The sequence below is a fragment of the Podarcis tiliguerta genome, assembly GCF_965153285.1.
Source record: "Podarcis tiliguerta genome assembly, chromosome: 1".
In the NCBI taxonomy this organism is placed as follows: domain Eukaryota; kingdom Metazoa; phylum Chordata; class Lepidosauria; order Squamata; family Lacertidae; genus Podarcis; species Podarcis tiliguerta.
The window spans coordinates 23,597,263-23,611,857 of NC_139534.1; the positions used below are offsets into that span (position 1 = coordinate 23,597,263).

General features: G+C 42.4%; 1 protein-coding gene across 8 annotated transcripts in view; it reads right to left on the reverse strand.

Moving 5' to 3' along the window:
- PDE11A (phosphodiesterase 11A) overlaps positions 1-14,595 on the reverse strand; it is a 153,928-nt gene that overhangs the window by 49,069 nt on the left and 90,264 nt on the right. For all 8 annotated transcript variants that reach the window (XR_014503949.1, XM_083407533.1, XM_083407534.1 and 5 more), the window contains 2 exons: positions 5,281-5,427; positions 5,063-5,170 (listed from right to left, as the gene is read on the reverse strand). Coding sequence is in view for 7 of the 8 variants with exons in the window: in XM_083407533.1 (XP_083263659.1) it covers positions 5,063-5,170; positions 5,281-5,427 (255 nt within the window). In the remaining variant the exon portion in view is untranslated. The remainder of the gene's footprint in view (positions 1-5,062; positions 5,171-5,280; positions 5,428-14,595) is intronic.

The window sequence follows — 14,595 nt, forward strand, 5'->3', positions numbered from 1 at the left end:
TCTAGAAAAACATTACACAATGTGCTTATCAGTCACATATAAATTTATCCTTTGGCCTTTTACGTTTGGTCTTGTACTTTTAAACTCAATGGTACTGTCAGAAATCTGATGCATACTCTGTATACTTTATGCGTAATTAAACATTCTGTTCAATTTAGGTTATTTTAACCGCAAACAACCAAATTGCTAGTCTTTCTTCAGGCTTTCAAAAGATTGATAATAGTTACTCATCGCAAAGTATTGGAAGACACAAGAGCTACCCACCCGGGAAGAATGGCAGATGAAGCTGATGGAAATGGCGGAAATGACTGGCAGAATCCGAGACCAGGGAGAAGAGTTGATGGAGGAAGATTGGAAAAAATTTAAAGTATATTTACAGAAATATTGTAAAATTAATGAATGTTAGAAGAATATTGGAATGAAGTTACATGGTTTTAGCAGAAGTGTTATTAAGAACTATATGAATATTAACTGTTAATGTGCCAAAGTGGAAAATTCAAAGTTAAATTGTGTTAGGATAAATTATAGAACAAAAATTGAAGAAGAGGGAAAGGATTTGTTGAAGCAGCAAATTTGAACTAGAATACAAAAAAGGGAGGTGCGAGGAAGTCGAGGAAATAAGCAAATGAAAGATATAGATATGAAACTTGGATGTGTGTTTAAATGTTTTTGTTTTGTTTTTGTTGTATTGTTGTATTGTATCTCTTTTATTGTTGATGTATTGTCTGTTGAATCTATGTACTGTTTTCTTTTTACCTTTTTTCTTTTATAATTATAAAACATCTAATAAATATTATTTACAAAAAAATGATAATAGTTGCATGTAGTGGAATGTGGCAGGATCTGTTCCTCCCCTATGCACATTCATTAGAACATCAATAGAGGTTCTCCATGTGTATGGCTGTACATGGGGGGGGGGGCAGGGTTGAAGGGCTCTACAGATATACATAAGTTAGTGGGGGGTGGATCCTTCCATTGAATTTTGGTCCCACCAGCAGCTAAGGTCATTATCCCATTCTGAACACTTGAAAAAGTTTAGGTAGCATTAGAATGAATCATTCCGAACCCTTCTGGACAACATAATATTAGTCTCAATTTCACTTTTTAACATATCTTCAACTCTAAATGCTGACTAGCCAGAAGCACAACTGTGCTAAGTCTGTTGAGAGAAAACATCAGGCCCATGCAGAGCTTTGTCTGAGGCCCAGGGTGGGAGTCTTTTTAGAATAAAGTTATAAACTAAAAGAAAAAAAAAGAGAAGACGTTGCCAGTCCCTGGTGGGGCCCCCTGTCCCCCCCCCCACACCCTAGGCAAGTGTACCCAACTTTCCTCCCGCCTCCAGCTGTTGCACAGGCCTGGAAAACACCAGAGAATCCTTAAAATCAATACACTTATCATTGCATGAGTGTTTTGTAGGCAGAACCAACTTCATCAAATGCATAAATGTGGACAGTAGAAGAGGTGTGTCAGCTATGAGATTAAAAGATAAAAGGAGCAGATCCAGTCACTTGAAGTGAAAGAATCCCATAGATGTAGAACGGCGCAGGCACATGCAGCCTTGGTGTGTACCAGACAGAACTGCACAATGCTGCGTGCCACACAAGGCTGTCGCTGTGACAGGCATAATACTTATGATTGGACTCGTCCGACGTTGTGTCGTTGTATTTTAAAAGCAGCCACAAGAGGGCTCCCATTTTCATCGGAGTAGCAACACTGGTGGAGAGCCCTTACCCTGAACAATATTCCCTTTGAAACTCCCACCACCACCACCTTCTATTAACCCTGGAAGGTGAAACGCAAGTGCCTATATTGTGTCCATCTTTCTTCTGAAAGGGAGCTACCAACAGCTGGACTGGTGGAAATTCAGAACAGCGAAGCGGCACAGAAGTACCGCTAGTACCACAGCTCCAATCCAATTCCCACCGGCAACCTGCTCCTTCTGAGTTAACATTAAAATGGTGGGAGATCTTACCACATCTGTTTGGGACCTTAAACATTTCCAGACTTTGTTGACACCAAGCAGAATAGCACCAGTCTGTCAATGAACCTAATTTTCTACTACATTTTTATTTATTTCTTATTGTAATGAGCTTAAGGTGAGAAATATCTCAAATGAAATGTTCAACCCTTGGTTTCTATGTTTGCTGTGCTTAACATTCAAGTAGTGTCAATCCTTCTCTTTTAGACTAGTCAGTCTGTCTTGTGTAGATCTCTATAATACATTTTTCATGTTGGTGGATGTGGAAGAGAATTGACTCAAAAGAGTATGAGAGCAGATACAGAAGGGAACAGAATTTGTTCTCTGTTCATGGCGAGTAGCCTGTGATCTGTATACCAATCGAGGCCTTTCCTAAGATTGCTTTCAGGGCAAAGGCTTTAACTACAGACTTTATCTGCTATTGCTGTCCTCTAGTAGGCCTAAAACATCACATTATTCGCACTTCAAAAAGTACGCATAGTTTTATTTTGAAGGAAACTGCAGCTGTGCAAGACCCTGGTCCACTAAACTATGGTTTATTATACACATTCCACCAAAACTTGTGGCCAGTGAAGTCAGGATAAAGTTTATATGGAAGCAGACTTTCAATTCTATCATGTACATGTTCACTGAGATAAAAGTGTCACTGTGCTCACTGCAGCTGACTCCCAGGTAAGTGTGCACAAGATTTCAAGTGTGCCTAAAACTGAACGCTCAGTATTATTGCAGCACTAGGTGTTTCTTTTCCATCAAGATGGAGCGCCACAAGTCATTCCCGTAACTAAAAGTATCTTAGTTGAATACGTAAATACACACGTATTCTAGAGTCGCTTCTGGAGTCTCACATCTGACTAAGAACTACAGTGGTATCTCGGTTTACGAACTTAATCTATTCTATAAGTCCGTTCTTAAACCGAAACCATTCTTAAACCGAGGTGCGCTTTCCCTAATGAGGCCTCCCGCCGCCAGTGCCCTTCCACCATTCGGCTTCTATTCTTAGACCGAGGTAAAGTTCGCAAACTGGGACACCACTTCCGGTTTTGCGGAGTTGTAAACTGAATAGTTCGTACACAGGGCTGTTCTTAAACCGAGGTACCACTGTAGTGACATTCCAACAAAATCCTTTTAAGGCCTAATTCATACAACCACTTGCAACTGCACAGGGACTTTTAGTGAACTTCAGGCAACCATCTCATGACAGGGATGTGTGCGTAATCCATTTTTATGAATGGGGTCATCATGCAACCTACAAAGGTGGGAGAAGGAAGGGTTGTTGCATAGCAAGCCATTCACCATGACAGATTCCCCATGACTCTCTGCCAGTGGGGGATAGTGCCTTGTTGTAGAGAAGTAAAGGTCATGTGAATTTGCTCTAAGAGTTGACACATAAGTAGTGCAGGCTGAGATGTAGGAAACAGTTGTGTGGGAAATGGCTCTCATTTGGCAGTGTTTTGACAATTAGCTGTGCAGATATTCACAGATCCACAGCCAAGAGATAGACATTTTAACCCTATCGAAGCAAAACAACAACAACAACAACAAAGACCCGACCCTTTCCAAACAATTGCAATTCCATTTGATCCTGCTGTTTGGTAGTTATTCAATCCAGATGAAAAGAAGCTGTTTCATCAAACGATAAAACATGCTGTCATACCTCACCAGCTCCAGAGAGAAACCTAAAACAAATCTGGCCTTTGAGCTCCACCTAGCGGAAGTCTTGCATTAAGGTCTGTATTGTTGTGAGCAAAAGCAGCAGCACAAATGTGAAAGCATTCATCAGAACAGTTATCAAGCAGGTTTTGATTTTTATGTAGCAACTTTAGCAACGAAAAATAAAAATGAAAACCTTCAAATAATTTATCTGGGTTGTCAAACATGATGATGGATCAGCTTAAAATGCACAGATGAGCACACTGAGGGCACAATGCCATGATCTAAGTGCAGATGTATATGTGTGTGTTTTATTAAATGTGGAAGTCTAAGGGGAAGTGGGGAATTGACAGCTGGGAAGGACCATCAACTCCAAACTTATTCAGTGAGTGAGGCCTCATATTGGCAAGGTGTCCCTGCTGGCAATTTGTCTACATTAAAAAGAAAAAGAAAAAAACTGAAGGTATGTGATCAGCACCTTGCATAAATGTGATGTGGAAGTAATAATTCTCAGTGTCTTGGTTAAATTTTCTTATGCCTTCCCCAAAGCCAAAGGAAATTGTTTGCCTGTCTTCATGAAGCTGGTTGTAAACACCTGCCACCGCTAAGAAATTCTGGCACCCTAGAATAAAATGTTAAAATAGCACACTCCCTTGTCCTCCCATTATACCCTTGAACCCCTGAACCTAGCAGCTCTTCTTAACCAGTTCAACCCAGGTTTCCCTCCTTCGTAACCTCTTTCCTTCACCTGAAATGTCCAGTTTACCTGTATCCTTTAACTGTTTCCCCACCACCATAATATAAAGGCTCCTGTTGGCAGCTGCAGCTTACCAGTTAAAGATTCCAGTTTCGGATAAACTGGAATGCTCACTTTACTATTCCCACTGAAGTTTCTTTGCCAGCTGCCTGGTCCTTCCTTACAATCTCTCACCATGTACTTGATTAGCAGCTCAGTGCTCTTTGGGGGATTAAAGTGCGCAAATCTTCAGCCCCATTTAAATTCATGCATCTTAAATTCTATGGTTACGTGCCCAAGTCCTACTTTCCTCAATGGGACTAGCCCGCTGAACTTTCACTGGATTACAGGAACATTGGCAGAGTGGGGATTTTATGAAGCAATGACTTCTAGGCTGTGTGTGTGTGTGTGTGTGTGTGTGTGTAAAACCCATTCTTTTAAGATCAGGTTCTATAACAATAAGGTCAGTATCATACAACTGCCATCTGTGGTTCCATTCTTTCACAGTGCTCAAACCCTGTCAAATGTTGCCAAATAAGCGCTGCCAAATTAGGTATCAAATTAGGACCCTTTATTCTCTTGGGCGCTTACATCTCAAAAAATTTTTTAATGCCGTATTAGCAAGGGGAAGAGGAAACAAATGTTCGGACAACAACGTGGAATAGTATCATAAGATGCCTGCCACTCAAGATACTCACAGTTAACATGGCAAACATGAGCTGGCACACATTGAAAGCGTGCCTCCAGTTGTGGTACAGGACCATTCGGTAATTTTTCCTCACTGTCAAAAGCCACCTACACAACGTCTGAAATGGAAAAGTACAAATCGCATCAGGGACACTTAACACGGACAAATGGGCACAACCACCGCCAAAACCAAAGCATCGCCCATTATCTTTGCACAACAGATGGTTACCTCATAGTCAATTTTAAATTTCTGCACCATTCCAAGCTCCATGAACATCCGGAGCGCTGCAGTTATCATGGCGTCCGTGTCGAGGGAGAAGTCGTCAAAATGGATGTTGTCTATGCCAAGCTCTGACACAAGTGGAATGTTTGCTGCCTGGAATTACCCAAAGACAATGAGAAAACTTCTCATGTGCAGCTCAGGCTCTTTCTAGCCGCACTTTCTTAGAACAAATGTTTCCAAAATCCAGTTAGACAACCTAAAAATGGCAACTGCAAAATGTATGGTGGAAATCTGGGGAGAGAAAACTACAAACTGGAAGTGCAATCCCTCTAGTATCAAAACTGCAACAAGATCCAATCTGTTAAATCTCGGGTGGGAAACCTGTGGTCCTCTAGATGTTGTTGCATTCCATCTTGCAGCATGGCCAATGCTGAGGGATGGCAGGTGTTTTAGTCTAACAACCCCTGGAGGGCCACAGGTTCTCCATGACTTAAATGGAGACTGCCTAGAAACTTCACTGAAATAGCATTTGGAGAAATGGCTGTGTATGTATATGACCTACATATGCCCAGCAGAATAAATATGTCCTGCTTCACAGGTTATGTTTTATGAATGCTGCGCCACCCCCTACAAAGGGCACGTGTAAAGCAGTCCTGAGCTAGCATTGCAAGACCTGTCAGCTCTACAGCAGCTGCAATGGATTTGCATTACAAGACAAACTTGAAAAAGCACGTAAACGTAATAGGTTGTATAACAACAATGGTAAAGTTATTTACTAGAAACTACTTCTCAAAATAAGGGACACGGGTGGCGCTGTGGGTTAAAGCACAGAGCCGAGGACTTAGAAGGTCGGCGGTTCAAATCCCCGTGACGGGGTGAGCTCCCGTTGCTTGGTCCCTGCTCCTGCCAACCTAGCAGTTCGAAAGCACATCAAAGTGCAAGTAGATAAATAGGTATCTCTCCAGCGGGAAGGTAAATGGCGTTTTTGTGTGCTGCTTTGGTTTGCCAGAAGCTGCTTTGTCATGCTGGCCACATGACCCGGAAGCTGTACGCCGGCTCCCTCGGCCAATAAAGCGAGATGAGCGCCGCAACCCCAGAGTCAGTCACGACTGGACCTAATGGTCAGGGGTCCCTTTACCTTTACTTCTCAAAATTAGATAGAGCTTCTCATAATGTCAAAATCAACATCATGACATAACATATTAAAATGCAGCTTATTCAGTTGGCGACCAAGTCCAGTATGTACAAAATGCGATTCCTTTCTAATTTCTTCATCTTCTCTTGTATTTTTCTATCTGATGTATTCCTTAGAAGAGTACCATGAAACAGTCTTGTAAGTGTCTAATGAAGATGATAAGGTTGGTAGACATAAGAAACTGGCACTGGTAGATGCTGGCACAGGTAGACAGGACAAGGATTCCTGGATATTCCTGTTTCGCCCCAAGGGGATTCATCAGCTGTGTTTAGTTTGTTACTGTATATAACAGCTACATGGATCCTATTCATGATAAATTCGTTCTTTTCCCCCCAATTTTTTTTATTGATTTTCCAGAATTTTTAAACAAACAAACAAACATAAATCTTAACTGTACTTTCCTATTCGTGATAGATACTTAGTCAAATAAGGTCTACCAACCTTATCATCTTCATTAGACACTTACAAGACTATTTCATGGTACTCTTCTAAGGAATACGTCAGATAGAAAAATACAAGAGAAAATGAAGAAATTAGAAATGAATGTACTACGGGACTGAAATAAAAGAATCTCATTTTGTAGATACTGGACTTGGTGGTCAACTGAATAAGCTACATTTTAATATGTTATGTCACGATGTTGATTTTGACATTATGAGAAGCTGTATCTAATTTTGAGAAGTCGTTTCCAGTAAATAACTTTACAATTGTTATTATACAGCCTATTATTTTTACGTGTTTTTTCAAGTGGATTTGCGTAATATAGGCATTCTAGTGGTTTTGATTACGAGACAAAGTGGCAATTCTAAACCTTGGGAGTTAAGCGGTGAAGGGGAATTTCAGAGTCTTTAAAATGCTCGTCTTTCCAAAGCTGCATCAAACACACCCTTGGCAAATCCGCACATGAAGATATTTGGGTATTGCACTGGCATGGGTTGTATGAAACTCCATGTGATTGCAGTGCAGTTTTGAAAGTTACATACCAGGGCTGGCAACAGATTCAAAAGTTAAAAACCAGCACGTGCCATCGCTTTCACAGCTGGCTGGAAGTGCTTGCTTGTCATATCTGCGAGGGCAACCACCCAGGAAGGTTGAATAATCTGTAGATCGGAATGTGGTCTGTGCAACTTTCCTGGACAAGTGCTGGCAACTGACTTCCAAGCATACAGAGCAGGTAACTGGAAGTGATTGTTTGTACTGTCCAGAGCTACTCTGAGGCAACGAGTGTTGTAAAAAAAAAAAAAAAAAAAAAAAGGCAATAAAATGATCATATCGGAAGTATGAATTTTCTTGGTGCTGTAGCTTGAATAAACCATCAGGATTTTTCAGGTGGAGAAATAACAATATATAACCATTTGATCATAAACTGATGAACAAAACAAGTCAAAGGCTTTTTTTTAAATGACAGGCTTTATATTTATGAGGTTTTACCACCCTATGTTTAAAAAGAAGTGCCATAGTCCAAAATAATCACTGAATTAATAGCAAAGAGGTAACATTTGTATAAAATAACCATTTGCTTTACAGCAGCAGTAAAAGGAATGGCAGAATTATGTACAAAGGTTGGAAAGTAATTTGAATAATGCAGAAAAGGAGAAATATTATATGCGTACAACATCTATTGTCATTCTACATTTGAGGTGAAGCAAGTTTATAAAGAAGAAAATCACAGAAATTACAGCAGTGGGGGTGGGGTGGGGAAAGTAACTTAATATATGTTATTAAAAAGGCATACTTAAAAGTCCCAGCTACTCAAAAAGGCTTTTAGCTCTCGGATCTTGTATTCTAACAAAATAGTTGTCATTATGACAGGTAGGAGGGATGGAGAGAGGATCCATATTTTGAGGGACCCCTGGGAAGGGTTACAATACCTCTCTGTTGTGCTCTGTGCGGAGACACACATTGGACACAATCCAGTAATGGTTAATCACAGTCAAATGCCACAGAAAGCAAAGGAAACAGACTTGGGGCTGAATGAAACATGATGCAGGGGGGCGGATTCCTGGATTTTATACATATGCATAAATCTTTGTGCGTGCGTGTACGCTGCCTTCTCTTGCAAGCAGTGGCGTAGCGTGGGTTGTCAGCACCCGGGGCAAGGCAAGTAATTTGCGCCCCCTAACCCGGGGCAAGGCAAGTAATTTGCGCCCCCCCCCCCGCTGCACTGTCCCTCCCCCAGATAGTCCCTCGCTCTCTCTCCGCACCGCACCGCACCGCACGCCTGGCACCCTCCCCTCCACAGTGGGCGGCGACCCGGCGGCTCGGATCGGATTCGCACAGCCAGCACTGCAGTGAGAGAGAGTGAGTGAGCCAGGTAGGGGCAGAGAGCTGCGAGTGTGAGCGCCCCCCCCCCAGATGTTGCGCCCGGTGCGGCCGGCCCCCCCTGCACCCCATGCTACGCCACTGCTTGCAAGAACCTCACCACTTGCTAATACAGTGGTACCTTGGTTTAAGTACAGCTCAGTTTATGAACAACTTCGATTAAGAACGCTGCAAGCCCGGATGTAGGTGTTTTGGTTTGTGAACTTTGCCTTGGAAGCAGAACATGTTCTGCTTCCTGTTGAGTGTAAATCGAGTCCCCCGCTGCTATGGGAAAGCACGCCTTGGTTTAAGGACACTTTGGTTTCAGAATGGACTTCCGGAACGGATTAAGTTCATAAACCAAGGTACCACTGTATATTATTTGGAAGCCCTCCTCTGGGTGTTCCCTTCACCTGACGTTTGACAGTACTGGAGAAACCGAAGAGAGAAAGCAGAGATGGTACCCTAAGGTCCTCTAGACATCGTTGGATTCTGACTTCCCCTTAGCGCCAGCAGCACCACTGTAGCTAACAGTCAGGGATGATGCAAATTCTAGTGCAGCAACATATGGAGGTCCACAGGCTCCAGCATCCCTGGAATAAAGAGCCCTAACCATCAAGAAATTGGTCCCTTACCTTTCCCGCCCCGACCTGGCCACAGTGATCTATGCGACGGTCATCTCCAGGCTTGACTACTGTAATTCGCTCTACGCAGGGCTGCCCTTGAAGCTGTCCCAGAAACTCCAGCGGGTACAGAATGCTGCAGCGAGGCTCCTCACGGGGTCTCTGCCATGGGAGCATATTCACCCAGTGCTTTTCAAGCTGCACTGGCTCCCGGTGGAGTACAGGGTCAGATTTAAGGTGCTGCTTTTGACCTTTAAAGCCCTTCACGGCCTAGGACCGTCGTACCTACGGGACCGCCTCTCCTGGTATGCCCCACGGAGAGCCTCAAGGTCCATAAATAACAACACCCTAGTGGTCCCAGGCCCTAAGGAAGTTAGATTGGCTTCAACCAGAGCCAGGGCCTTTTCAACTCTGGCTCCGGCTTGGTGGAACGCTCTGCCTCATGAGACCAGGGCCCTGCAGGATCTGATTTCTTTCCGCAGGGCCTGTAAGACAGAGTTGTTCTGCCTGGCCTTTGGCTTGGAGCTAATTTGATTCCCTCCCTCCCTCTCTTTCTTTTTTCTTTTCCTTCTCCTCCTGCGATGAGGCTACATTTTAATATTTTAATGTTCCATTATTTTAATGTTGTATTTTACTTTTGTTTTTAAGTTGTAATCATTCATCTTGTTTTTATTATTGCTTGTAAGCCGCTCTGAGCCTGGCCTTGGCTGGGGAGGGCGGGGTATAAATAAAAAATTATTATTATTATTATTATTAACCAGCCCAATGCTTACTACCCCTCAATACTCCATCTCCCATGTAATGTTGTGGCCATTTCCCCAGGCAGAGAAAGGGGCAGCAGCTGCTTTTTCTCCACAAAATCAAAAGACAGCCTTTTAGGCCTGAAGAAATAAGTAAGATATAAGTTGCTTGGTAAGTTGTAAGTTGCTTTGAGTTGCCTGTGGCAAAAAAAGTGGCTAATAAATAACAACACTAACACTCTCTGCTTCAAACTCAGCAGCTGTATTTGAGAAGGAAGGAAGGAAGGAAGGAAGGAAGGAAGGAAGGAAGGAAGGAAGGAAGGAAGGGTAGCAAGCACTAAGTGCAATATCTACGAATGAAGTAAAACTTCATTCTAAGAATGAAGCAAAACTAAAAATGAACACAAGCAAGGTGAAAATTACGGTCTTACTAATATGTAAGTGAACAACTTCCCTGATGTTCCTGATATCTTCATCATTATCTTTAAAATGCCGAAAATGAGGCTCAGAGAGGCTGAGTGACTTAAGTTTGCCCAGGAAACCTGTGGCAGAGCTGAAGGATCAGTCTACATCCAGTGCAAAGCTCACTTAGGAGCCCACTGAAGCAGAAGCAAGAACACTGCACAGGTGCCACTGGTTGAATGCAGTGAAGAAGGCAAGGAAGACTGAGCTGAGAAGGTATGGCACAGATCTTTCAACAACAGATGCCCCAAGGTACTAACATTCTGAGGGAGAAAAACCTTATCTGCTCAGCACATAATTTTATACACTGGTAGCACAATATCCTTTTTGTAGGGGCGAAACTAGGCTTTATTCCACCCAGATCAAAGACCCAGTTTGGCACCACTCACACGCATTTGTGTACACACTCACAGGCGAGAAGTCTCAATGGCGTCCCTCTGGAGGTTTCACCTGGGACAAAAACAACAACCTTGGCTAGCTTCCCCCATAGCTACGACACTGCTTTTTTAGCTGAGGTGACTGGAACTGTACACAGTATTACAAGTGTGGCCACATGACAGATTTGTATTTTCAGTCCCTTTCCTCATACAGTCGTACCTTGGAAGTCAAATGGAATCCGTTCCGGAAGTCCGTTCAACTTCGAAACGTTTGGAAACCAATGTGCGGCTTCTGGTTCGGTGTAGGAAACTTCTGCAGCCAATCAGAAGCCCATTCAGAGGTTTGAGTTCCAAAAATAGTTCACAAACCGAAACAGTCACTTCCAGGTTTGTGGAGTTCAGGAGCCAAAATGTCTGAGTACCAAGGCGTTTAGGATCTAAGGTACAACTGTAATCCATAACACGGAATTCTCCTTTTTCTAACAACCGTCGCATACTGGGAAGGCACCTTTATCAAATGACACACTATGACCCCTAGGTCTTGTTCAGTGTGTTAGTCACTGCTTGTTCACAGCCACACTGTCAGTCTTGGACATTGCCTAGCTACCACATTGTAGCATCATGATGTAGCTGGGCCTCCGGTGTCCATTGCACTCCACTAATGATGACAGCATCGACTTTCTTTTACAGAAAACAGGTCCCCAAATCTGTAGTGGATCCGTTGGGTAGATAGATCTTGCCCCTGGGTCATCTTCCTACTGAACCCCCCCCCCCAAAAAAAAACCACACACCTTTGATTTGTCCAGCTTTGGTTTTATATAGTCATACCTCGGGTTGAAGTAGCTTCGGGATGAATATTTTTGGGTTGCGCTCCGCGGCAACCGGGAAGTAACGGAGTGTGTTACTTCCGGGTTTCGCCGCTCGCGCAAACGCTCAAAATGACGTCACGCGCATGCACAGAAGCGGAGAAACGCAACACACAGTTGCGTCTTACATTTACTTCAGGATGCGAACGGGGGTTCAGAACAGATCCTGTTCGTATCCAGAGGCACCACTGTATTGGGATAAACAAGGGCATGAGTGTGTCTGATTGTTTTCCAGCCGAAAAATAACACAGGATTCAGCCCACATACAAGAATGTTGTAGTCGCAATCCAATTCACAGCTACTTTTAGTAAGAGGCATGGCTAGTCACAACACACACTATCTAAACACATTATTGTTTTTGCTTGTTTGTTGTGAAATATTGCAATTAGGAGTCTAACGCTTCTTGTTTCCATCTCAGGCTTGATGTACTAGATTCGATTTAAAAGGCACACATGTTTATGTCTCTCTCTCTCTCTCTGAAGGGAATCTGTATCTAATTGTTTCAGCCAAGGGATACCTTAACACCCAGAGCAAACTTAGTTTTAAAGGCCTCCATCTGTTACTGTGTCCTGCTGACTGATGGCGTCTCTCTGCCCTTCACAATGCTGAATCAGCAACTCCTCGTGATAGATCTGCCGCGGCAGAAGTAGGACGTTAGTCTCTAAAGGAAACTTCCTAAGACAACCTGAAGTAAAATGAGCAAATGGGGAACGGAATAAATGGGAGATCATACCTAGCTTCTAATCTGCTTCAGTACAGAACTCGTGTTTGTTTTCTTGCACCTTCTGTAAGCATTTATCTTTTCATTCATCACATAGATCAGCACGCTGCTGGTTTTGTCAAATCCAGGTTTCTGAATTTGTGAGCACCTTGTAATACTACTAACTACTAATAATTTATTATTTACATGCCACCCATCTAACTGGGTTACCCCAATCATTCTGGGCAGCTTCCAACAAATTAAACACATAAAGCAGAGTAAAACATTGAACATTAAAAATTTCCCCCTACAGGGCTGCCTTCAGATATCTTCCAAAAGTCAGATAGTTGTTTCTTTCCTTGACATCTGATGGGAGGGCATTCCATGGGGCGGATGCTACCACCAAGAAGGCCCTACAATGTAGTCCAATGAATGTAGTCCATTGTGTAAAATAAGAGTGCTTTATTGTTGTTAGCCACCCTGAGCCCGGCTTCGGCTGGGGAAGGCGGGATATAAATAAATTTATTATTATTATTATTATTATTATTATTATTATTATTATTATTATTTCAACTGAACATTTATTGCTTTAGATAAATTAAGGGGCAGGAAACATATAGTGATTTGGAGTAAAAGGGAATAGAATAAGGCAGGGTTAGGCATATTTTAAGCTTGCAGGATCTGCTTTGGTTTGTTACAGGAATCCCAAAGTCCATCAACCAGAACCAGGTTCACACTTACTTATTATTATATTAACATAGTTGCTGGGTTATGTTGGGGTTGGGGGGGGCATGTTTCCACATGACATCTTCATTATTCAGCTGCTATTCCAGAATAACATACTCAAAAACTAGCTTTTTATTCTCCCATAAAAATCCCAACCTTTTTTTTAAAAAAATAATATCCAGAATGAATCATCAATATTTTCATTTGTGTGAAATGGTGCGCACCACCTTATTTTCTGTGTAGAGGAAGTGGGAATTGGTGGACATAATTTGTGGGAACATCTGTTTTGCACCACTTCGCTCTGACCTGTGCAAGCTGTCAGTTTGTCTGTCCCAGGTCTAGGCGAAGAGCCTATTCCTCTTCTTCAGTAACATAATGTCTTCCTTGCTAAGGGTACATGTTCATACCAGCATTCATCTCTGTTTTACTGGTTTTTTTGGATTTATTCCTCATTGTCCTCTGGCGTTCCAAACCACTATTCACCTATTTCCTTGTCCAATCTGTATTTCCTTCTCATGACTATGATTAATGTTAAGGAATAACCCTCAACGTTCACTCCATTCTTCCATGCACCACTGACTATCCAAGCTTGGGCTGTGTTTGTGTTGTTTTCACCATCTCATTGCTCTTTCTTTCTTTCTTTCTTTCTTTCTGTGTGTGCATTTCACAACTCTTTCCCTTCTAGCTGCTCTCATCAGCATGGCTTCATTATTGTCAGATTCATTTCTGTTTATGTGCACATGGGGGGGGGGGGAATGTTTATGCAAGGGGAGGGAAGTTTTTACCCTATGAAAATGTGTTCTCACCCGGGCTAAAGAAAAAATTAGGAACGGCTTAAGGGCTCTAACTGGCTTGAAGCTTCTTTGAGAAACAACATATCAAACAGTAATATCTTATAACGAAGTACAGGATAGATATGCATCATGGGAACATGGATTCAAAACCCAGCACTGGAAGGAACACAGTGAGTGCACCTCAAACAGGAGTGTGAACACAGTTCTGGAGTGAGAGAAGAGAAAAAGCTGCACTTCTATGGGACTTCTATGCAGCCAAAGAAGTGCAATATCTGGTTTTCGGGTGGTGAAAGAGTGCGTGTATTGATACAGCCAGCTGAATAACAAAGTGCAAATTCAGTGCTGTTTTTTTTAAAAAATCTCCAATAGCATGGAGGAGAGATATTATGTGAAGTAAGGTACACTATGTAAAGGTTAATCCCTATTTAATAAGGTTACTTTCATATTATTATTATTATTATTATTATTGAATAATGAAGCACAAAGCAAGTTAAAGAGAGGGTTGAGGTATATAGATTGCACAAGCCATGCAAGTAC